Source organism: Pteropus medius, unplaced genomic scaffold (genome assembly GCF_902729225.1).
Source record: "Pteropus medius unplaced genomic scaffold, Ma_sr-lr_union100, whole genome shotgun sequence".
Lineage (NCBI taxonomy): Eukaryota > Metazoa > Chordata > Mammalia > Chiroptera > Pteropodidae > Pteropus > Pteropus medius.
Window position 1 is genome coordinate 2,920,944 of NW_024344437.1, and position 23,662 is coordinate 2,944,605.

General features: G+C 40.8%; 1 protein-coding gene and 1 pseudogene across 7 annotated transcripts in view; both read left to right on the forward strand.

Annotated features, from left to right (window-relative positions):
- Positions 1-250: 250 nt before the first annotated feature.
- Positions 251-23,662, forward strand: part of DCLK1 (doublecortin like kinase 1) — a 312,702-nt gene continuing 289,290 nt past the window's right edge. For all 7 annotated transcript variants that reach the window (XM_039873006.1, XM_039873002.1, XM_039873004.1 and 4 more), the window contains exons 1-3: positions 251-491; positions 5,155-5,549; positions 19,824-20,170. In XM_039873006.1, the coding sequence (XP_039728940.1) occupies positions 5,174-5,549; positions 19,824-20,170 (723 nt within the window). In that variant the 5' untranslated portion in view covers positions 251-491; positions 5,155-5,173. The remainder of the gene's footprint in view (positions 492-5,154; positions 5,550-19,823; positions 20,171-23,662) is intronic.
- On the forward strand, positions 17,384-17,500 carry LOC120610717 (uncharacterized; annotated as a pseudogene).

Consider the following 23,662-nt stretch of genomic DNA (forward strand, 5'->3'; position numbering starts at 1 on the left):
CCACTCCCGGGAACCGGGGAGGTTTGGCATTTTGCTCAAACCAGACGCACTAAGGTCGCTGCGGCGGGAAAGGGTGCGGGGAGGGGGAGGACCGGGCGCAGCCGTGGTGGGTGTGCCCTGCCGAGAAGGGCGGGGGCGCGGGGCGCGCACGCGGAGGAGGAGAAGGAGGGAGCCGGGAGGGCGTGTGAGCGGCTGAGCTGCAAGAAAAGGGAGCGCGCCCGCCGCCGCCGCCGCCGCCGCCGCCGCCGCCCTCCTCGGGAGAGAGGCTGGAGCGAGACTGTGCGGAGCGCCGCATTTCAATGAGGACCGGCCGAGGCACATCCCCGCACTAGCGGCTGCAGCCGACTCCCGCGCGCCCGCAGCCGCTGCAGCCCAGCCCGGCCCCGCCGCCGCCTCGCAGCCCCGGCCGCGCCCAGCTCGGCGAGGACAGCGCCAGGAGGCAGCCCCGCGCACGGCCACAAAGACCCCCGGCGGCGTCTCTTCGCGGACCGGTGCGTGGTTTGCCTTCGCCGGGGAAGCAGCTGCGGGCAGGGCGGGCCAGGGAGCAGGGGCGCCGAGGGCAGAGCGGGCGCCCCCTCGGCCCGCCCCATACCCACTCCCTCGGTTCTGCTCCGCCTGGCCGGCCAGAGGGCCGGAGACCTGGAGGTCTGCGTGGGGCGGCCCAGGGGCTGTGGCACCACCTCTTTTGAAATCTCAGTGACCACCAGGCTTAAACAGGGAGTCCAGTTCCCAAAATAAAGGGAGCCGGGCACTTGGGGAGAAAACTAAAACAGATACCCCAGGGAGGTGGACACCTTGGGGGGGGCAGAAGGGGGGGCAGGGGGTGGAGTAGCTTTCACTTCCATTATTGAGTGAAGAGAAAAGAAGAAGAGCCAGGGCCGAGGAGCTGGACGAGGGGTTTGTCATTGTCAAAACTGGCCGCGGAGCGAGGACCAAGTCTGCGCCTAGGAGTGGCCGGGCCAGGCCTCTTATTGTGTGTGCTTTCCCGTGTGCCCGGGAGGGTGGTGTGCGCCAGGGGATGGGGCGATCTGTGCGTTGGGGGGTGGCTGCACCGTGGGTGCTGCAAGTATATTTGCAGGGTCTCAAGTTCCTTCAGGGACAGCGAGGCTAGTCGTGTACAAATTAGTATCTGCAGCGCTAAAAGCACGCGGAGGGGAAGCGGCATTTTGCTCCTAGCGGGAGCGCACTCACAGCCCTGCATTGCTCCACAAAAGAGGCTGCTTTTGCAAACCGGGTTTGCCCGGACTCGCTTACTTGGTGTGGCCAGGAGGTGCTTGCAGGAGATGGAGCAGATGAAAGGTTTCATTCAAAGCAGCTGCCTCTCTCCGCACCTGTGAATGTGTGCCCAGATTCTGGTGCACACGCGTTCCGCCGCCACATTGCAGGCTGTTCCGTGGATACGGTTTGTGAATGTTCCTAAAAAAAGGTCGCCTTTCGACGGGAAAGGGAAGTAGGACAGCGTTTGGGGTATGAAATGTCACGTGAATGCAGGTCAGAAGGGATTTTAAGAGAGGTTACATGTAGGAACATTATAGAGGATCCACACACATCCTGTCTACGTCCAGGGTGGTGCATGCACTCTGAAGGTGTGTGTGCGCCTCTCATTCTAGCCCGACCGTCCACTTGCGTTCTAATCCTCCTGGAAAAAATAAACCTCGGAACTTCCAGGTCCAGCATCTGTTTAGAGGTGGTAGCATTTATGCTAAATTATTTATTGATGTGTGTGTGTGTGTGTGTGTGTGTGTGATGTGTGTGTGTGTGTGTGTGTGTGTGTGTGTTTGGGGGGCGGGATCTCTAAAACAGAAATTCATGTGCTCATCTAGAGGAGAATGAACAATTTCCTCAAAATGGTGAGAAATCCCACAGAGAACAAATGAAGATGCTGATTTCTTGGCCTGGCTGGGTTTATATGAAAATTTCTGATAAGAGCAAGGTCCCCTTCTTCCCCACCCAAGTTTCTGTCATTTCTGTGGCTAAGATGGTGTGGTGAACTTCTTGGTACCAGGACACATGTGGCCCAGGCCCTTAGCCCTTAACGGTGGGTGAACACGTGGCTACGGGGTGCTTGAGCCTGTGGGGGCCCAGAGAATCTCCTTCGTCAAATATATGACTAAGGCCCCTGGAGATCTGAGCCAGCTGAGGCAAGGGGAACAACACCTATTTTGAAGCCACACGTAATTACTGGAATGCTAGGGTGTGTAGTGTGGTTTGTGACATCCATTTAGTGGTATCTGGAGCCTTGAAAATGATTTCACTCTGAGTGTGGTTTTTCTTTGTTGTCTACTCTGGGGCAGACTCAGTGACAGGGAGTGCAAGATGTGGTTCCTGCCTTGGTTGAATGTGTGATCCGATTTGAGGAAATATGCAAATAAAATAAAACAAAATCAACTCTTCTCTCTTTTAAATTGATCTTTTTTTTTTTTTTTTTACTTGCTGTGGAATTCTTGGTTCTAAAAGCCTGTTCCCTCTAAGGAATTCCAATAATTGCTAAATTATTTGTGACTCGACAAGAGCCCCTTCAAAGTAGATTTTCACTCTGGTGACACAACTTTGCCATCCTTTACTAGGGTCCTGCTTGTTTTCTTTGGGTTCATACAGATTGGGGAGGAAACCCTAGGGTTGGAAGAATGACCACTGGCTTTAAAAATAGGCTAAAACCTTCAAAAGCCAATCCTGCCTTTATAGTTTACAAAGTTTGAAGAGTTTAGTGAGTTGGTATAATATGGGCAGTATCATCTCCCCACCACCCCTTTTGGAAGACGAGAGGGCCCTTTTAAAAACAAATACATTTTTAAAGTAGGAGCAGTTGTGATATCATGGGCAACACATTGGTTCTGATACTCAATAACTGCTTGAAGGATGGGATATCAACTGATAATTGTTTTGAAGTTATCTAATTTCAAAATCAATGAAACCAGTTTATACCTATATATGCTAGATCTTTTTTCTAGAAAATGCAAATATAGACTACTGTGAGTTATTAAGAGGCATGAGGCAGTTTTCATACTTGGAGACAAAAGAAAAGCACTGAACTCATAATCACTGAAGATTTCAATCGCACTCCGTTGCCTCGCCTCCTGACGCCAGTTGGGGTCAGCAGTAGACACACGTGCAGGTAAAGACGTTAGGGGACAGCTGACAGCAACACCGCCTCTGTCTGCACATGTGGTCTTCAGCAGTTAAATGTCCTGCCCAAGGTCACAGAGCTAGTTAGGAGCGAGGGCTTAAAATATCTCTGCTTTACATGTGACAAGGGTCCAATCTCAGAAGATCTAGGCCTCTAGGACACAGTACATGGGGCAGCAGGGAGGGAGTGCCAGCTTCCAAATCAGAGTAAATCTGGGTTCAAATCTCAACCCCCTCAATAGTGACTTTGGGACCCTGGGTATATCACCATCAGTCGTGATCATATTACCTACCTCATTGGATTGTGTTGAGGTTTGGAAGAGAATTTTGAGCATATTCTACAACAATTGATTGCTGAGCAATAGTGTCAGGACATCATAGACGTTCAATAAATATTAGCTTTTTCCACTCCATTCATTTCAGGACACAGTCTCTAGCAGTGCTTTTGAGCATGAAATTTTAGCCACTCTGAATGGCTCAGAGGGCAGTTTACTGAGGGTCACAGAAGGGTCAGGGAGGCTTGGCGATGCCTTTGGTTAGTTTGGACTGACCGTTGGAAAGGGGACATTATTTACCTCATGGGATTTAGAGAGCACTTGTAGGTTCTTGCCCCAGATTTTCCATTTCCCTTATATTTAATTTCAATATGCCTGAAATTTTGTCATTAGAACTTCTTTGAATGCTGAGGTTTTCCCACTTTCTAGATCAAGTTAAAACATGATTCCTCCTGCAAGGGGCAATACCACAAGCCTTATCATTGGACCCCTCAGCAAGGATGAATTAACCCCAGAGGCAGCTTGCTGATGACAAGACTCCATAGAAAGTAAGATGGGGACTGTGGGGTACAGGCACCCCTTTCAGAGCTCATGAAGGGAAATCAGGAGGGCTCACCAGGAGCCTCCCTTATCAGAAAGGGGAGATTCTGTTCCTACTTGTTTTTTCTGTGACAGAATCAGATCGCATTAATAAAAAATGTTAATACTTATTATATGCTAGACGCTTTCCTAAGTGCATCATGTATATTAACTTATTTGATAGTTAATAGTAACTCTGAGGTAGGTACCGTTGTCAATCCCATGACTGAGGAAATCGAGGCTTAAAGATGTTTATCAAGTAGATTTCTCAAGGTCGCACAGCTAGTACCGGGTCAAGTCTGGATTAACATCCTTAAGCCCCAGTTTCCTCAACCTTAGGACAGAGGGAACCTTAGTGGAAGGAAAGGCACAAGTAATAAAGTAATGAAGAAGTAACTTTTATCTTTTCTTGTTGTTATTGTGGTTTTTGTTCTTCTTTTCCTGCTTTTTAAACCCAGTTTATCAAGTAAATGAGTTATGGCGAATTCACTTTTTAAAATAATTTCTATTGAACATGTGAATACGTTGGAAAATCTTCCTTAAATTGGTAGATCTTACAGATTGAGTCCATTTGTTCTCCATCTGGCCGCGGGGAGCAAACACTACAGGATGTTGACAGTGTGACTGAAATGCTGGCACCCTCTTTGTTTCCTGGCCCCCCACCACCTATCTTTAGCTGCATGGTGATGTGGAAGCCTGTTTTCTGCCTGCCGCTAGGCTTAGCACGCGGCCCTGCAGGCAGCCTTGAGCTTTGGAGCTGGACAAACCCAGGTCGGGGTTCTAGGTTCAAGCATGTCTCAACTGCATTGCTTAGAGAAATTTAGGATAAATTTTTCCGTGCCTTCGTTTCTTCATCAGTAAATAACGGTAAAAATACTTTGAAAGGTTTGTCACGACTATTGGAAATAATAGCTGTTCAAAAGCTGATACTGTGTAGGTGGCCAGTACCTAGGAGCTGTTTCTGATAAAACTGGGGTTGATTATTAAGCTGTTTCCACTGGGTCTGCATCTTCTATTTCTATGTTGTCCTTTTTCTGTCCCAACTTGATAACTCATATTAAATATACCATCGATTATAGCAATATTTCCACCAGCTGCTCTCAAGCCGAGCCTTTCAAACCATGATCGTAAAATAATATCCATATGTGTCTGTCTTTGTTGCTGTGCCTCATAGGTTCAACTTTAACCCCATCATGTCCTTCGGCAGAGACATGGAGCTGGAGCACTTTGACGAGCGGGATAAGGCGCAGAGGTACAGCAGAGGGTCGCGGGTGAACGGGCTGCCCAGCCCCACGCACAGCGCCCACTGCAGCTTTTACCGAACCCGCACGCTGCAGACCCTCAGCTCCGAGAAGAAGGCCAAGAAAGTTCGTTTCTATCGAAACGGCGATCGATACTTCAAAGGGATTGTGTATGCCATCTCCCCAGACCGGTTCCGGTCTTTTGAGGCCCTGCTGGCTGATTTGACCCGAACTCTGTCGGATAACGTGAATTTGCCCCAGGGAGTGAGAACAATCTACACCATTGATGGGCTCAAGAAGATTTCTAGCCTGGACCAACTGGTGGAAGGTGAGCGCTATGCAGTAACTTCCAGTGGCCCCGGAGGCTAGTTCTCCCTGTCCACACACAGCGCGTCCGGCACTGGGTCTCTGAGGTAGCATTTCGCCTTAGGCTCTGGTCCTTATCGGTTCACACGTTTGAGAGTTCACGTGGCTGTGCTGCCGTGTAAAAAAAATATTGCTAATGGTATTAGGTCGGGTAGCTCATAATAATGGGCTGAGGGGAAAAGTGTCTTAATTCTACAGCATGCTTTAGTTTTTTTCTCACACCCATGCTTCACTGATTTTAAAAGTCCATTTTTACATCTTTAATCACATAGTTCATATTCATTTACATCTTTAATCACATAGTTCATATTCATTTCTAAATGTGAACTGAACTTTTGCTAGTGTGATGTTTGAAAGTGCTTGAACTGAAAATATTGAATGGATCGTGACATTTTAGAGTTGAAAGGAATCTTAGGTATCAAGCCCAATTTTATCGTGCCAGAAAATTCAAGTGACATGTCTATGATTACATGGTATTTGTGGTGATGCTGGACCACAAATTAGGTTTTCTGACAATTCTTTCCAAGACGATGCTTTCTTTTATGTTTAGGGGATTGTTGTCTTTCTACGTTATTTGAAAATATAAAGAAATTAATCTGTTCAGTTTATTTTTAAGTCCAATTTAGGTTAACGGTAATTATCTGTTTTAGACATTTCATGTGGAAGTAGGACTATTTGGGTCCACGGACAAGGCGTGCTGTCCTGCTTTGAGCTACACTGGCCTCAGCACCCACCCCATTGGAGCAGGGCATAAAGCTTCTAATCACCTTAGACATCATAAGCAAAGGAAAATGACTTGGAGAGAAATAACTGCGATTACATTCATGCTAAAGTATAAATAAGGTAGCTGATCTTTGGAGAGAATGAATTACTTCCTAATGACGTAATACATAGCGCAAAGGAACGTGGGAAAGGAAGTTTGGAGGTTGAAGTGCATGACTTCACCCTGAATTCATCTTCACTCCAGATACGTTTGCCCAGACCCTGTTGTCTTATTGGATCCTGGAGGAATCCCATGCGTGTAATGACCTTCCTCTCTTGTGCAGGTAGCAGGAGGCAAGCTCGCTTGTCTTCCTTTGGAGCCAGAGTCTATATGTAATTCAAAGCTGAGGGCTTTGTGTCTTTCTCCTGGTTTCCTTCCCTTTGTCTCTTGGCAGGCACGCCAGTGCAGTCACAGTATGACTGGACTCGAGATGGTGCGGAGTAGCCTGGCTTTGGTGTGTTTATTTTGTGGAAATTCACATCTCTTTTTGATGACTCGTCACTCTGCCAAGATGCCTGTAGACTTGGCCTTTTTCCTTCTATTCAGATGTTGGAACTTCCAGTAAATTAAAGGGGAAGAATGAACATGAAATCTTTCTGCATGGGCTTTGGTTTTTGTGCCCTGTCCTTTTCATGACCTTGGAAAATACAAGGATAAAGAAAACATTTGGTGGGATATTCCAAGGGATCTGGATAAAGATCAAATGCAAAGTCAGGTGCATGACCAGTCACCAGACCATCTCTTTGAGGGCTGATGGTATTGTAGGGAAAAAGTATGCCAGGACCTCAAAGCACATGTTAAGAGAGCTGAGGCTTACTCCTCACCGTGCTCTAGAGTCACGTGTGCAACATCATTGCGGGGAAGGTCACATCAGTCAGTTTCTCACCCAGACTTGATCTTTACTGAGTGGCAGCCAGAGATATTCCCGTGATTCCCATCCATCAAGGAGAAGGGGTAAGAGGTGGGAGGGAAATGACAGCATTTCACATCCAGGGACCAGCAAAGTCATGGCATGCTCCCCACAATCTTCCTTGTCAGTTTAGTTTTTTTTTAACACTAAAGAAAGACTGCTCTGAGAGACTGTCGTCCTGAGAATTAAAGTGATAGCTCACTGTTACTGAGCATGGGCCTTGCATGTATGAACACATTTAATTCTCACAGTAATCCCAGGAAGTAGGTGCTATTATCACCCTAATACTTAGATAAGAAAAGTGAGGCACAGTGTGGTTAATTGATCTGCTCAAAGTCACACAGCAAGAAATGGTAGAATTAGGATTTGAACCCAAGACGTCTGGTGTCAGAGCTTGAGCTCATAACTGCCACTAATAGGACACGGAATGGGGTATTCTTAATGGCTTTTAAAGGAAATTTTATTGTATTAGCTCCTTCTTAATAACAAATGTTTTTGACCTTGAGTTAATTCCAGGAATGACAAAAACTGCTCCCAGAAACACTTTAATTTTTTTTAAACATTTTATTTTTTTATTTTCTCCTTCCCCCTCCCTCCCTAGAAACATTTTAATATTTTCATTTGCTTCCAAATACTTTTGTCACTGATCAATATGAAGTAACTGCAGATTGAATAGTCTGATATTTAAAAAATATTTTTTGGAAAAAGTACTTTTTTTTTTTTGATCGAATGGTAACTTCAGTACAGTGTGTAAGTTAACATATTAGCTGCATTTTCAAAAAAAATTTTAGTTTAAACAGATCTTTTTCCTCATAACACTCATAATTAGCATGCAGCTGCACTTAGTGTTGAAATAGCTGGAAATTCATTTAGATTTGCCTCTTTGTCAATTACATTTTTTGCTTAGTCTGTTAAAATGCAAACCGTTGCTTCATACTTGTCATTAGGTTCATATCTCTCACTTTACATACTAATTTTGTATAAACTTCAGTGCATGTTATTAGCTTCTCATTTCCCCTTCCAATATGATGACGCTTGAGTTTTGAATTAAACCTGTTTAGTGGGCTCAGTGACAAGTATATTTGATTTGAATTTGTTTAAGTTTGTTCTTTCTCACTTATCTCAGACTAAAAATTCTGAATTGCAATGACTTATGTGAAGTTCTTTGTTTATAATGGTCTCATGGTCACTTGCACTGTCTTATTATATACAGATTATGATGCCTGATTTGGTTTGAGTGTGTTGAAAGAGCTGGCGATTAGCCCTCTATGCGTGTATGTATATACACACACAGATGCACACACAAACTTCAGAGTAAACTATCGATGACATTCTTAATTGTTTGCTTTCAAAATGGACTTAAAAGGTTTTTTAATAATTATTTTATTTTTCAATTACAGTTGGCATACCAGATTATATCAGTTTCAGGTGTACAGTATGGTGATTTGACATTCATATAACTTATGAATTGATCACCCTGATAAATCTAGTACACATCTGATACCATACATCGTTATTAAAGTATTATTGACTCTCTTCCCTATGCTGTACTTTACATCCCCACGACTGTTTTTATAACTGGCATTTTGCACTTCTCAATCCCTTCCCCTTTTTCACCTCCCCCATTTGGCAACCATCAAAAGTTCTCTGTATCTATGAGTTTGTTTCTGTTTCGAGTCTTTATTTTGTTTTTTAGATTCCACATATAAGCGAAATCATATGATATTTGTCTTACGTCTGACTTATTTCATACCCTCTAGGTCCATCCATGTTTTCACAAATGGTAAGGTTTCATTTTTTTATGGCCAAATAATATTCCATTGTATATATGTACTATCTCTTCTTTATCCATTTGTCTATTGATGTTGGGTACTGAGGTTGCATCCATATCTTAGCTATTGAAAATAGTGCAGCAGTGAATGTGGAGATACATATATCTTTTCAAATTAGCGTTTTGGGTTTCTTTGGATAAATACTCAGAAGTGGGATTACTGGGCCTTTCTTTGTCTCTTGTTATAACCTTCATTTTAAAGTCTATTTTGTCTGATATTGGTATTGCTATCCCAGCTTCCCCCCGACCCCCCATTTTCATGAAATATCTTGTTCATCCCTTTACTTTCAGTCTTTGTGTGTCTTTCGATCTGAAGTGAGTCTTATAGGCAGCATATGCAAAAGTCTTGTTTCTTATCTGTTCAGCCACCCTATGTCTTTTGATTGGAGCAGTTAATTCATTTACATTTAAAGTAATTGTTGATAGATATGTAGTTATTGTCATTTTATTGTCCATATTTTTTATCTTTTTTTCCTTCTTCTCAAAGAAGTCCCTTTAACATTTCTTGTAATACTGGTTTGGTAGTGATGGACTCCATTAGCTTTTTCTTGTCTGGAAAGCTGTTTATCTTTCTTTCAATTCTAGATGATAGCCTTGCTGAGTGGAGTAATCTTGTTTTTCATCACTCTGAATATTTCATGTCAATTTCTTTTGGCCTGCAAAGTTTCTGTTGAGAAATCAACTGACAGTCTTATGGGAGCTCCCTTGAAGATAACTACTTTCCTCTTGCTGTTTTTAAGATTTTCTCTTTGTCTTTAACATTTGCCATTTTAATTATGATGTGTCTTAGCGTAGGCCTCTTTGGGTTCATCCTGCTTGGGACTCTCTGAGCTTCTTGGGCTTGTATGTCTATTTCCTTCACAAGGTTAGCAAAGTTTTTTTTGTCATGATTTCTTCAAATAGGTTTCCAATTCCTTGCTCTCTCTTCTCTTTCTGATATTTCTATGATACAAATGTTGTTATGCTTGATGTTGTCCCAGAAGCCCCTTAAACTATCCTCATTTTTTTGGATTCCTTTTTCTTGTTGCTGTTCTGATTGGGTGTTTTCTGATACTTTGTCTTCCAAATCTCTGATTTGATTCATCTAATCTATTGATTCTCTTTAATGTAGTCACCATTTCGGTTATTGTATTCTTCATTTCTGACTGGTTATTTTTTATGTCCATTTTTATGTTTCCTATCTCTTTGTTGAAGTTCTCACTGAGGTCACTGAGCACCCTTAGAACCAGTGTTTTGAACTCTGCATCCGGTAGATTGCTTGTCTCCATTTCATTTAGTTCTTTTTCAGGAATTTTGTTCTCTTCTTTCAGTTGGGACATGTTTCTGTGTCTCCATTTTGGCTGCCTGCCTGTGTTTATTTCAGTATATTAGGTAGAGCTTCTACCTCTCCTGGTCTAGATAGAGTGGCTTTATGAAGTAAGTGTCCTGTGAGGCCTAGCGGTGTAGTCTCCCTGGTCATCCGAGCTGGGTGCTCCTGGTGTGTCCCTTGTGTGGGCTGTATGTGCCCTCCTGTTGTAGTTGAGCCTTAATTGCTGTTGCTACTTCAGTGAGAGGAGTTGACTCTCAGTCTGATTGGCTGTCAGGAGTGGCCATGTAGAGTAGAGGAGCTGGTGCTGACCCCATGGAACAGGACTCACTGTAGTGGGTCTATGGTGCCTGCTAAGTTCACCTTTTGGGTATGTCAATTATGCAAGTGCTCGGGTGGTGCTCTGGTGTGATCTGAAGCTGGCCAATGGAGGTGTCAGTTCTGGGGCCTCTTAGGAGGGGCTCTGGTGTAGGCCAAGGTCAGCTGCTGGCTGTGTCCAGTCCAGGCCACCCAACATGAGCTACAAAGTGATCTGTAGATGGGTGCCACTGTGCTGGGCTTAGAGGTGCCTGGGAGAAGCAAAGCTGCAACTGATGTCAGGTTTCACTAGTTCTGGGCTTAGGGCTGCTTAGTAAAACGTATGGGGCACACCAAGGGCTTCTTCTCTGCCACCCTCAAATCTAAGCTGTCACCAAATTCTGTTGATTCTCCTTAAGACATTTCTTCAGTTCGTTCTCCCCTCTTCACCACTATTATAGTTTTCAAGTCCTTACTACTATTTTAACCATGTTACTTTTTTGACTGAAGGAGTGATACATTTTTCTACAGTGAGCATTGTAGAAAAGTTTGAAAGATGCAAATAAATTTAAAAAAATGAAGTAACTCCTTATATTCCTATCACTAGGCTCTTGTCATTTCTCTCCCATACTCTTGGAATAGGCTAAGGTAAAAATGCATATCTTAGTTTTTCTTTTTCAGTTGGTTTTTCTTTTCTTTATAGAATCTGTATTTGCCCCTGCCTTTCCATTCCCATTACAGCCTCTCGTAGATCAGGTCCTTTAGGGCACACATGTGTCCCAGACAGTAGTCTTCAAAATGTTTTCCTGCCTATAAACCTGGCCATGAACAAACCACTTTGTGTCATACCTTTGCTTCATAATGGCTCTCCCATTTATACATGGAATAAATACACCCGCAATCTTTAAAGTGCTTCTCGCAGTGATTCTGCTCCCGTCCCTACCTTCTGTGTGCCCTTGTCTCCTGTTACCCACTGATAACAATCAGCGCTGAGCTCAGCTGCTCTCCTTTCTCGTGCTCTCCCATCTCTGGGCTTCCCTTCTCTCCATAATAAGGGTGAAATGGGTGCCCTCCTGAGGGTGCATGACCTTGGTTAAGTCACAGCTCTGGAGTAAGACCACCTGCATTTGGGTTTTGGCTCCACCTTTGCTAACCATGTGACCTTGAGCAAGCTGCCTAACCCTTTGTGCCTCAGTGTGCCCTGTGATAAGTGGCATGCTGATACTTAGCTCATAGGGTTGTGGTGAGGATTAGAACAGGATCTGCTCCATGGCAAACATTCAGATAACTTGTTCTGCCAATAGCATCTCCATTCCTATTTCCTAAGCCTACAGATATCCAAGTCTCCCACAATCTAAAAAATTCTTGCCTTAATCTTGCTGACCTCTCAAACCCAGAACTCGTCCATGAGAAGAAACATCAGCATTTGCTGTCTCTACTTACTCAACTTCTAACAGTACTTCATACCCTTGGTTAGCACCATTACACTGCAAGATACTTATTCATTTTATATCAAAGTCTCTAGAAGTCAGGGAGCCATTGGAGTTCTTATTGCCTAACATGTTGGCTGCAAGTACTCAATAAATATCACTGACAAAAAGAGGAAAGAGTGACTGAATGGATAAACGAATGAATGAAAGCAATCTGGCATCACTACCCAACTGAAGTGGCTACTACAGGACCATGTGTGGCCTCCTAATGTCCATGCCATTGATCCCTTAGGAATCTTTATCTTCACTGCTGTCCCTGGAACAGTGAATGCTGGTGTCTGAATCTCTCCTAGCCACATACTCACCACCCCCTCGGTTTCCATGGCTCCAGGCATCTGATTTCTCTCGATTCCTTTCAGTGGCTCCTCCGTCTCTGGGCAATCTTTAAAAACTGGTGTTGCCCTGGACTTCATTTTGTCCAACTGGATGTGGTCTCCTTGTAGCTACGGCTGCCACATGCATCTACCTCCTAACTGCTTGCTGGACATCTCCAAATGGTTGGCTCCTAGGAGCTTCACATTTAATATGTCACAACGAAATTAATTTTCTTCCTTACCATCTAATCCAAAATTTTCCCCCTTCTCATTTTATCTATTGCGGTGTTTGGGAAGTTAGCCAAAATAGAAGTTTCAATGTCTTTTTTTCAGAGTCGTGGACTCACATTCTCATGGGCCCCACGTCCAGTCAATTGCCAGTTGTGGTTGATTCTGTCTGCTAAGTACTCCTTATAGTATCTGCTCCTCTCTTTCCCTTCTGCAGGTGTGTAAAGTTCAGTTCTCCATCTTCTTCTCTCCTGCTCTGTTAGAATTGCTTTCTCAGTGGTGTCTCGACTTCTGTCTTCCCTGTAGCCATTCCTTCACACTGCAGCTTATGTGATCTAAGACCTGGGGCTGGTGCATAAAACTTTGACCTTATTGCCTACTGCAGCCTTACTCTAATTTGTCCGTTTTTATTTTATTTTTTGAGAAGGACGTCTTAATATCTCACTATCCCTTTATAGTACTGTGGAGTAGAGCATGCTATTATTTTATTTTTATCTGGAATGCAGTCCTCTTCCTTTTCTGCCACTGAAAATCAGACCCTTGCTTCACCTCTCAGGACAGCATGAATTCTACTTCTTTGTTGATCGGCCAGTGGGAAGTGGAGTGATTGTTTTCTCCTTTGAATTAGGATCGTCTGGACCATGTATTTAGCAATGATCACTTACTGCCTTCTATGCTTTTTAAAGACAAATTCATGACAGGATTCTTGTCACTCCCCAGAGTGTCTCATTCAGGTCTTGTACCTATTATTTAGGATTTAGGAGATTGTTTTAAATTTTTACATTTCATGGCCAGTGCTGTATACGCTTGTTGCCATTTTGTTACTCGTTGTTCTGTTATTTGTTTGAAGAAAGTTTTAGCCACAACAGAAAACATTTTCATGGTTTCCAATACAGTTTGCCACGTTGCTTTCAAAGAGGGTTGTTATCAATTTATAATGGTGTTTTATACTTATATTTTATTGTGTTTTTATCCTTTGTCATATATTTTAGTACCTTGCATTTTAGTAAATTATAATGTTTACACATTATATTAATCCATTGTTGTATTGTAGGTCTTCAGTCTATTTTCCCTTTTTTATTTTAGTTTTACTTTATATCAGTTTTAAATTTTAAAAGATTTGGATCTGCCTACATTTCCCTTTATGTTATTTTTCTGTTGCTTGGCCTTTGAGAAGTCGACGTACAGATCCAAATTTTATGTTCTGTAAGCTTATTTTTATGTACTATTACATTATGAAATTTCCATGGAAGCATGATACATAAGTGTCTTTGGGAATCTTTCTTCTTGCCTTTAAACACTATCAAAATCTTCTTAAACCAGAGCCTCCAGATAGATTATGAAATGTTGCTGTGTATATCTGAGATGGTCTCATAAAATACAATATCCAGAAGACACTTTATGATATCTTATTCTATAAATAATGTCTTTCATGTAATTTAACCCACTTCAATTTCAGAGGGTTCAATATATATTTGAGCTTCTCCAGCTTTTACTATAACTCACAACAGTACATTTTAATTGCCAGAGTTTTCAATGAGAATGTTTATAGTCTGGAAAAATGAAATATATTATGAGTATCCTTCACTTAAGGTAGTTTTAAATATGCCACTTTTAGAGCTTAAAGGAATCCTAGAGGAGGTAGCGACAAGTTTTACTAATGTGAAGGATGGAGGTTTAGTCATTTTCAGACAGGTTCAAGCGATGTCTTCATTGACATCAGTTGTAAATTTGCAAGTCACAACTCTTAGCCAATGAAAACCCTCCCAAAATAAGGGGACACAAGGAAAACTTCTAGAATCTTCTAATATGGCATCTTTTTGAGGAACACCTTCCTGGCTGACTTACTACAAGTCTGGTCAACCAGGGAGCTGGTACCATATTACTGGAAGTTTTTGATAGTGACTTAGAGAATTTCTTTTAAGTGGAAATCTTCTAATTTAATAATGAGAATCTATAACCAAGTAGAATTACCTTCGCATGTTTTTTAATAGGAAACTTTGTTAGGAAAATATATTTACATACTTTGAAGAATAACAGCAAATATAATTAAAAATGCATATGTGATTTTTTTTAAACAAAACACGGACTCTTCATTATCTTAAAAATTATCTAATATACTTTCATAGAAATTATCCCATTCTCCAGAGTCCTCAAATTACCTAAATCTTTCGGGGAAGAATCTACAATATTCTGATAGTTTAAGAGGTACTGTTTAGGTTCAAACATAATTTTATGCTTTATTTCCTTACCTTTCTTTTTTTTTTTTATTAACTGTCATTTTCTTTTTCTCTATCTTTGCTTAAAAGCAAATATTAGTTTTCTGGCTTTTGTGAATGCCACAGCAATTCAGACAGATGCCACTTCTGCAGTTCTCGATATTTGTTGGGATGTCTTGGACACCCAGAGTATTAAGTTTCAAACTGAAAATCAGTCTTAACACAAAGATTTTTGGCTGAAATAAACTGGAACCAGAGTGACAGCACAGTAACCAACCCGCAAGCCGTTATGTCTAGTAGCTTCTAGCTCCACTTCTAAATGGACTTTTATACCATTTCCTTTAAACCATCTGTGATCTGTGCCGTTTTCCGTCCTTGTCTCACTTCGCCTGTAGTAAGTAATCCAAACTTTCAAAGCAAATTCTGGGCTATCAGATTTCAGTGTTTGTCGGGGATTTTCCCACCTATCCAAGCAATTCTTGGTGACACCAAATGGATGTCCTGCAATTCATCTCGATTCTGACACTTTCTTCCTAGAGACAGCATCAAAGACCAAAGCTTAGGGTCTCAGTCCTACAAGACTGCCCCCCACCCCACTTCAGATGCCAGTCATAAGTACAGGTTGTCCTCTGTGCTTCTGATGGATTGGCTGATAGGAGGTCCCCATGACTCCCTCCTTTGGCTCTGTTAATTTGTTAGAGCAGCTCCCAGAACTCACAGAAACATTCTACTTAACTGGGTTACCAGTTAATTATAAAAATGTGTAAGTCAAGAACAGCCAGGTGGAAGAGACCCATAGGGCAAAGTATGGATGGGGAAAAGGCTTGGAGCTTCTGTCCTCTCTCAAGCACGATAGATGAACCAAATTTCCATGTGTTCAGCAGCCGGAAGCTTTCCAAACTCTGTCCTTTTGGGTTTTATTGAGGCTTCTTACATACGCATGAGTGATTTAATCATTGGCCACTGGTGATTGATACGACCTCTAGCTCCTCTCCCCTCCCCGAGGCCAGTGGGGTGAAACTGAAAGTTCCAATCCTCCTATCACATGGCTGGTTCCCTTGGCATCCGGCCCCCATCCTGTGATGCTTTCCAAAAGTCATCTCACTGACATAAACTCAGGTGTAGTTTAGAGGGGTCTGTTATGAATAGCAAGACATCTTTGTTGCTTTATTGTCACTTAGGACATTTCAAGGGTTTTAGATACTCCGTGCCAGAAAGGGTGTAAATACCAAATATATATGTATTATTATAAATCACAATATCAGTCTATTTTCTTCAAGTATACCTTAGTTTAGGTAAATTAACTTTTCTTTTGTTGTCACAGTATAAATTACACCATAAAACTTTGAGATGGCTTAGTGTACATGAAAAGAGGCATATAATTATAGGTATTATAATTATCAGTTATAAATTTTTAAAGGTCATTGTAAGTTTTACTTTGTTTTGTTATTTTTCAGTGACCTTTAACCCACATACTTCATGTAAGGACTTGAACGCACTCCGTTGATGATGCTGTATTCATGAATATAACGTATCCCTTAACTCTCAGCCCCAATTTGAAAAAGATTAAACACTGGGTATCCAGAGCTATTTGACCAAATTAAGACTGTGTACTCTTCCCATTCAGAACAATTATGATTTGTTAATTTACACTTATCAGTGATATTATCACCTTTACAAAGCTTTTTTAAAAACAAAATTATGAAATGCTATCAATTTGAATTTAACTGATTTAAAACAGAGACCGGGTCTCCTAATGGTGGGAAGTTCAGAATTATGATTAAAAGTAGCCAAAATGTGGAGTCAAATAAATTTAATGTAAATATATTCACACAATTAAATAGAAGCTTATTAACATAAAGAAACCCATCTTTACTTTTCCTAAGTCTTGAATAACGTAGTAGATTTTAAAGGCCAGTGTTGCATGGTGTGCGACGTTGGATTTGGTGGCCAGCTCCTTGCTCTCCTTTTAGCTGTCACTGTCCTTTTACCACAATATCGTCCTTTATTGGAGTCTCGCATCCTTCTCCAAGATTTTATTCCAGTCTTTATATCAGATAAACCAGGCAGAGGGCCTTCCAAACGACAGCATAGATTAAATACAAGTTTCTTCTCATTGTTGCCACTTGAAACAAACCAATATTACTTTCTCAGCATCGTCGATCTTTTAAAAAATTACAGTATACTTTATTGAAGACGTTAAAAAAAAGTATTTCTTTTCTCTTTCAATAGACACATTCTATATTGTTATGTGAATACTTTAAAATTCTTTTTAAAATAAATTATTTAATTATTTTAAATATATTAAATTATTTAATATTAAATAATTATTACATTCTTTTTAAAATAATTTTTCTTTTCTAAAGTTAAAAAATATTTTTCTCTGTTGAATTATTACCTTAATATGTAAACTTAACACAAAAAAGTTAAAATTAAATGTCTACAGCCATGCTACCCTGAACATGCCGGATCTCGTCTATCTCAGAAGCTAAGCAGGGTCGGGCCTGGTTGGTACTTGGATGGGAGACCACTAGGAAGACCAGGTGCTGTAGGCATAAAAAAAAAAAATTAAAAAATAAAAGAAAAATTAAAACAATTAGACAATTGCACATCTCCAATTAGCACAGAATTCTGACAGACTGGCTTTGCCAGCTGAAGCATGAGCTGTGGTTCTCCTTAGGGAATATTTGGGGCATCCTCACATTGCAATGAATCCAAAGTGTTGCCCGCTGGTAACTATGTAGCTAGAAATAATGAACACTTTATAAGACCTGCTTTCTGGTTTCTGGTAATTTCATTTCTAAATTTTCCTTTCAGGCTCACTGCAGCCTCAGATGATTTTTACCTGTGTAGCAATTTTGCATTTGAGATCACTTTGACCTCTATTGTTTAATTCAGTCTTCACCCCAAATTGGTGACATAAAAGTGGCCACTGGAATAGCCTTTATCCGACGGATGAATAAAGTACCCCTGAGAAGACCAGCAGACTTGCCCACAGTCACACGCTTGGAGAGGCCGGATTTGAGCCCAAACTTCCAGTTCTTTCTTCCCTCTATCTCATGCACGCTGCCTTTCCACAGAGCCTTCAGAAACAGCCCTGCTCTTGCAGTTCCCTTGTACACATTTTTTATATCTGTATAAATCGCGAGAACAGCATAGGTGGGACCAGTCATGATCTACGAGGTGAATCGAAAGCCAGTTTGCTAAATTTGTACTATTCGTACAACTTCTAGTGAGGCATCATGTATAAACACGCGTTAAAATATATTTTAAAAACATTTGTAAAGCAAATGTTTGATAACCTGTATAACTGTGCTTTTCTATTTTTGAAGCCTTGGTTCAATTATTTTTATGTGAATACTTGTCCTGTGGCATTGGATGCTTGCACTATTAATTTAAAAATAGGATGAGGATTTAGATAAAAGTAAATGGGCTGTGTAGGATTAGTCCTAGGTCACTTTACCTGCTTTAGGAAGGCTTTTTAGCATTTTTACCTATTCCCAGTTACAAAGACTTGCTAACACAGAAAAAGGCCTTTATAAAATATTTAATTTCAAAATGCTTTGACTGACTTTATGAAATACGTATATAGGCAGTCCCCAACTCCTGGGCTGTGGAACTGGGCCGCACAGTAGGAGGTAAGCAGCGAACAGTGAGCAAGCGAGCAGAAGCTTCATCTGTATCTGCAGCCGCTCCCCAGCACTAGCATCACCGCCTCAGCTCTGCCTCAGATCATCAGACATTAGACTCTCATAGGAACACCTGTCCCTGGTGCCAAAAAGGTTGGGGACCAGTGATAAGATCAGTCATTTGATAATTTGTTATTGCTTGGTATGTGTATTACTTTTTGTGAGTATAATCTACATCTACTTAATAGTCTGAGTTTTCTGATTAAACGATTCTCTGTTAGGGAGTCATTTCTAATAACAATTTTATGTATTTACTTTCTTTTTAGCTTTATTGGGGTATAATAGACAAATAAAATTGTGAAATATTTAAAGTGCACCTTGTGATGATTTGGTATACACACACACATTGTGAAAGTGTTCTTCCCATTTAATTAATTAATATATCTCTCACCTCACATACTTATCCTTTTTGTGTGTGTGAGAACAATTCAGTTCTACTCTCTTTGCGAGAATTCTCTTTTATACTATACAGTGTTATCAACTATAGTCACCATGTTTTATATTAGGTCCTCAGTTCTTACTCATCTTATTTAATTATATTTGTTTTAGAGTCAGTTTAAGAAGCTACAGTTTCTAAGTTGACCAGTCTCAAAACCTTTTATCTATAAACAGGTGTGAACTGGCTTCCTAGTGTTTGTGGATCGAGTGCTCGGCCCTGTGTAGATGGGAGAGGAGGAAGGGTGGTTATTTTGCTTGCTTTTGGAATTTTACTTGGCTGTACAAAATGTTTAGCAAACACTTTCATCAAATTTATAAATTACATAGCTATTTTAAGAAGCCGTTTTCTGACCCATTTTCAGTTTTTAAATGATTTCAGGTGGCAAATGTAGGTACCTCTGATTTTGAACTTTTCTGCAAATAGAAATATTCCTAAATCTCAAAGAATATTTTATATTTTGAATTCAGTTTTATATCTTTTTGAAGTTTATTAAATACCAATATTTCTACCAATATTAATGATGAAGAAAGGGAGGGATGATGATGTTTCCTCCCCAGTATACCAATCTGTTACTGACAGAGCCAGATTAGAAGTCAAAAATCTTTCTTCTTAATTCTTAATCATACTTCCATTGTTTAAAAAGTCACAACTAGCTTTCACCTCTAAGTAGAAAAGAAAAATATCACAGAGTACGAGAAAGGAAATGAGTTTACCTTAGCTTAAGCTTAAACATATTTCTCTTTTCCTTAGGAGAGAGTTATGTGTGTGGCTCAATTGAACCCTTCAAGAAACTGGAGTACACCAAGAATGTGAACCCCAACTGGTCTGTGAACGTCAAGACCACCTCAGCGTCCCGGGCGGTGTCGTCACTGGCTACTGCCAAAGGGAGCCCTTCAGAGGTGCGGGAGAATAAGGATTTCATTCGACCCAAGCTGGTCACCATCATCAGAAGTGGGGTGAAGCCACGGAAAGCTGTCAGGATTCTGCTGAACAAGAAGACTGCTCATTCCTTCGAGCAGGTTCTCACTGACATAACCGACGCCATCAAGCTGGACTCGGGAGTGGTGAAACGCCTGTATACCCTGGATGGGAAGCAGGTAAGAGAGGTATCGTGGTATGACCTTGACTTTACAGGCAAGAACCAGGGAGGTGGGAAATTTATATGGCCTGTGATGGGGATCTGAAACATACATTCTACTGATTTTGGGAGAGTTGGGTCATTTAGTCAACAAATATATAGCTGTTGGCTTCAAACCAGTCCAAGGATAGTGTCAGACAGGATTAACCATAGGAATAAAGTTAAATGCCCATCTCTGAAGCTTAAATGATTATGCCATTATATTAAGCAATTAGTAACTAAAAAACTACTTCAGTTATTAATTGCTTGACATAAGGGTACTTTTCAGCCATTTGTTTTCAGCGTTGTCATATAGTAATGTCTTATAGCCTGGACCATGACTAAGATGTAGAGGTAAACTCTGACCAGTAGAGGAAAATCTTAGTGCTTTCTTTGGCCTAAATAACATTTTATAATTTACTGTCTCAGTAATGTTCAGTAGTGAGATTTATTTAAATTTTATAGATTTTTAAGTACCTATCTAAAGAACAAAATATTTCCATCCGGATGGCCTTAAGATGCATACTTCTAGAATATTGTACATCTTGTTTTGAAAACATAATTTTAGAATTAAAATGAAAGAGGTTTCTTCAGCTATGGAATGTGCATCGGTTGACTTGGATGATGGACATTTTAATATGAGTTGCTCAGATGAACTTAAAGGAAGTCTCGTGTGGACTTAGGTAAAGGTCCGACAAAACCCTGATGATGAGCTGAATAAAAAAACACTGATATATGTACAGTGCGATTTGCTGGTCATTGAGAGTTGAGAGAATTTTTTAAAGATGATCATTTTTAACACACAATCTTTGCTTAAAATTTAGTTTTTAATGTGGGTCTGTCCAAACACTTTTTAAAAATTATTTTGAGGGATAATTTGAATAATTTGCATGTAGAGTACATATTAAAAATCAAAATCAGATTCATAATTAGAAGGTTCATGTTATTAAATAGAAGACTAATATAGATTCTTGAAGGCTAACACATTCAAACTATGAATTAGAAATAGATACGAATACTAGAAAGAGTGTTAGTCTTGAAAGAATTATTGCCCTAGGGATCCATTCAAATGCTCTGAATTATAAAATTCATTAGGAAAGAAGGAATATCTGCCAGTTGTTCATTTATATTCAACAATATTCTGCTTGTCTCATTAAACTTCCCCTAAGTGTCATGTGGATAAGGATTCTGAGGGGTGAAACACCCAGTCTTCTAGATCTAGGAGGATGTATCCTGAATATTACAACGTATCAGTGATCAGAAAGTCCACTGCTGGCTTGTGAGTTACAACAACAATAAGATGACAAGGTTCATTAAATGTTTAAGCTATTTAGGGGTGCCCTCTGTAATGAGTGGCTCAACCGTCTTATAGTTCTGCATTTTTGTATATTAAGTTTTCTCAAGATGGGAGTTTACTTGTTTTCATAAGAAGTAAAATTTACAACAAAGAGTACATATAATGAATCTTCTAACTCACCCCTCACTTCACAATTTTAGACGTTCCAAATTGCTACACACTGATTCTAAAAATCTGCTTTAACTACTTTGGTAAATTGTGCCATCAACTGATCATTTGTTTATCCTAAGACTGAATTCCTGGAATAGGTACTCTGATGTTCTCAATAGTTTTTCTTCTTTTTAAGGAATTTATCATATTTTATAATAGCTGGTTTTGGTATGGTTTACATGTAACTAATCGAATGTAATGGGAAAAAAATCTAGGTTTAATGTGAAAAAACCGGGATTCAAATCTTGATTCTGGTGCAAGTTGTTTACATTTTTAGCAACTCACTGAGCCTCATTATACTCATCAGTAAAGTATGGATGAAATGATCACCTCTGTTTCATAGTGTGCTTGCGGGAGCAAATGTGATAATGCGTGTGAAAGCCATTTTGAATTATAGTAATAATGATCACAGCTTTATTGAGCATTGTTCTAAATGCTTTGTATGTGTTAGCACATTTAATCGTCATAACAGCTTTATTATTATCTCCATTTAACAGATGAGGATACTAAGGCACAGAAATTATTTTAAGTTTTAAAATGTCTAAGACCACACAGAGTTGGAATTTGAACCAGTCTCTCTCCAGAGCCTGTGTGTGTAACCACTGTACCATAGCAGATTATATTAAAGGACCAAAACAGGTGTATGTGTCCTGAAAATTTTCAAGTAATTTGTCCAAAAAATATCATCTGAAAGTTTTCCGCTATGTATTTTTCTCCTGCAGTAATTCTTCTGACTGTCGCATTCAAAACTGTGTTTTTTAGTACTTATTATTTATTTATTTATTTATTTATTTATTTATTTATTTATTTATTTATTTATTTTTGTCAAGCATTCAGTTTACTGTTGTGCCATTTCCTCCATTGTGGCATATTCTCTTCATAGCAAGGGTGGCGAAAAGCTGCAGAGGAATTGGATGATAAAGTGGAAAGAATATAAAGACTCTTTGCATGGGTTCTCAGTAGGAACAAAGATGCTTCCTCGTGGACCCCAGGAGTCTTTAGAATCATTTCTGTTCTAAAGAGAGATCTGTCCGCATGAGCGGTTTGTTGGAGTAGGGTTCTTTGACAGCCTTGCAGAGACTAAGGCTTGATAAGTCTCTGAGAATAAACCGCTTTCCTCCAAGCCTGCCTGGGGCATGATGCTCTGCCATAGCAGGGTGGGCAAGTGGTGCTGCCACCATCTTACCTTGGCCATTGTGGCAGTAGGGTCCACGTGCTGTCAGCAGGACGTCACCCTTAAAATCACTTGTTTCACCTCTTTTATTTTTATTACTGTAACTGAGCCCTTGTATTGAGTCCATGAACAGATATGGGAAATCCAATGGCCAATAAAATTTTTAAAGGTAATTTTTTTTTTTTTTGCATTGAGGAAAAAAAATTGTTTTAAAAAATCGATAGCTTGAGTGCTTTGGGTAAATGAGTAGACAAGGAGATGTGCAAGCAGTTATGGCTTTTCAGATTGCCTTTATGTGGTCCGCAGACGTATCCCCGGAGTGGAAACGGGGGTTCCTGGCAGTGGAGCCGTGAGGGCCCTCGCCTGCGGGTGCGTGTGTTACTCAGAGATGGCACCAGGGGGCGCAGGCCACGCCCCGTTCTCGCTCGTTCCTGCCACTGCTTGGCCTCCTTGCTCATTGGCCTCTTGGCTTTGCCTCGAGCCCTAACCTAAGCTTTCATTACACAGCGCTTTCTCGAGTTTTTAGGCTGAGATAAGGAAATGAACATTTTGAAAATGCCACATGACGTAGAAGATGTTTTGCATGAAGCTGCAGTTTCCCCCGATGACCCTGTGGCTTCCGAGCAGCCTATCGGTGAGCAAATACTTGCTAATTACTTCAACTCCATTCGTTATTCAGGCCTGAAACCATCTATTAAAGTTTGCTGCCTCCTCACCACCCTGTGCTCACCGTGAGATTAGGCACTTTTGCTGGCAGGGCTGGGAGGTCAAAGAAACCCTTGCCATGTCTT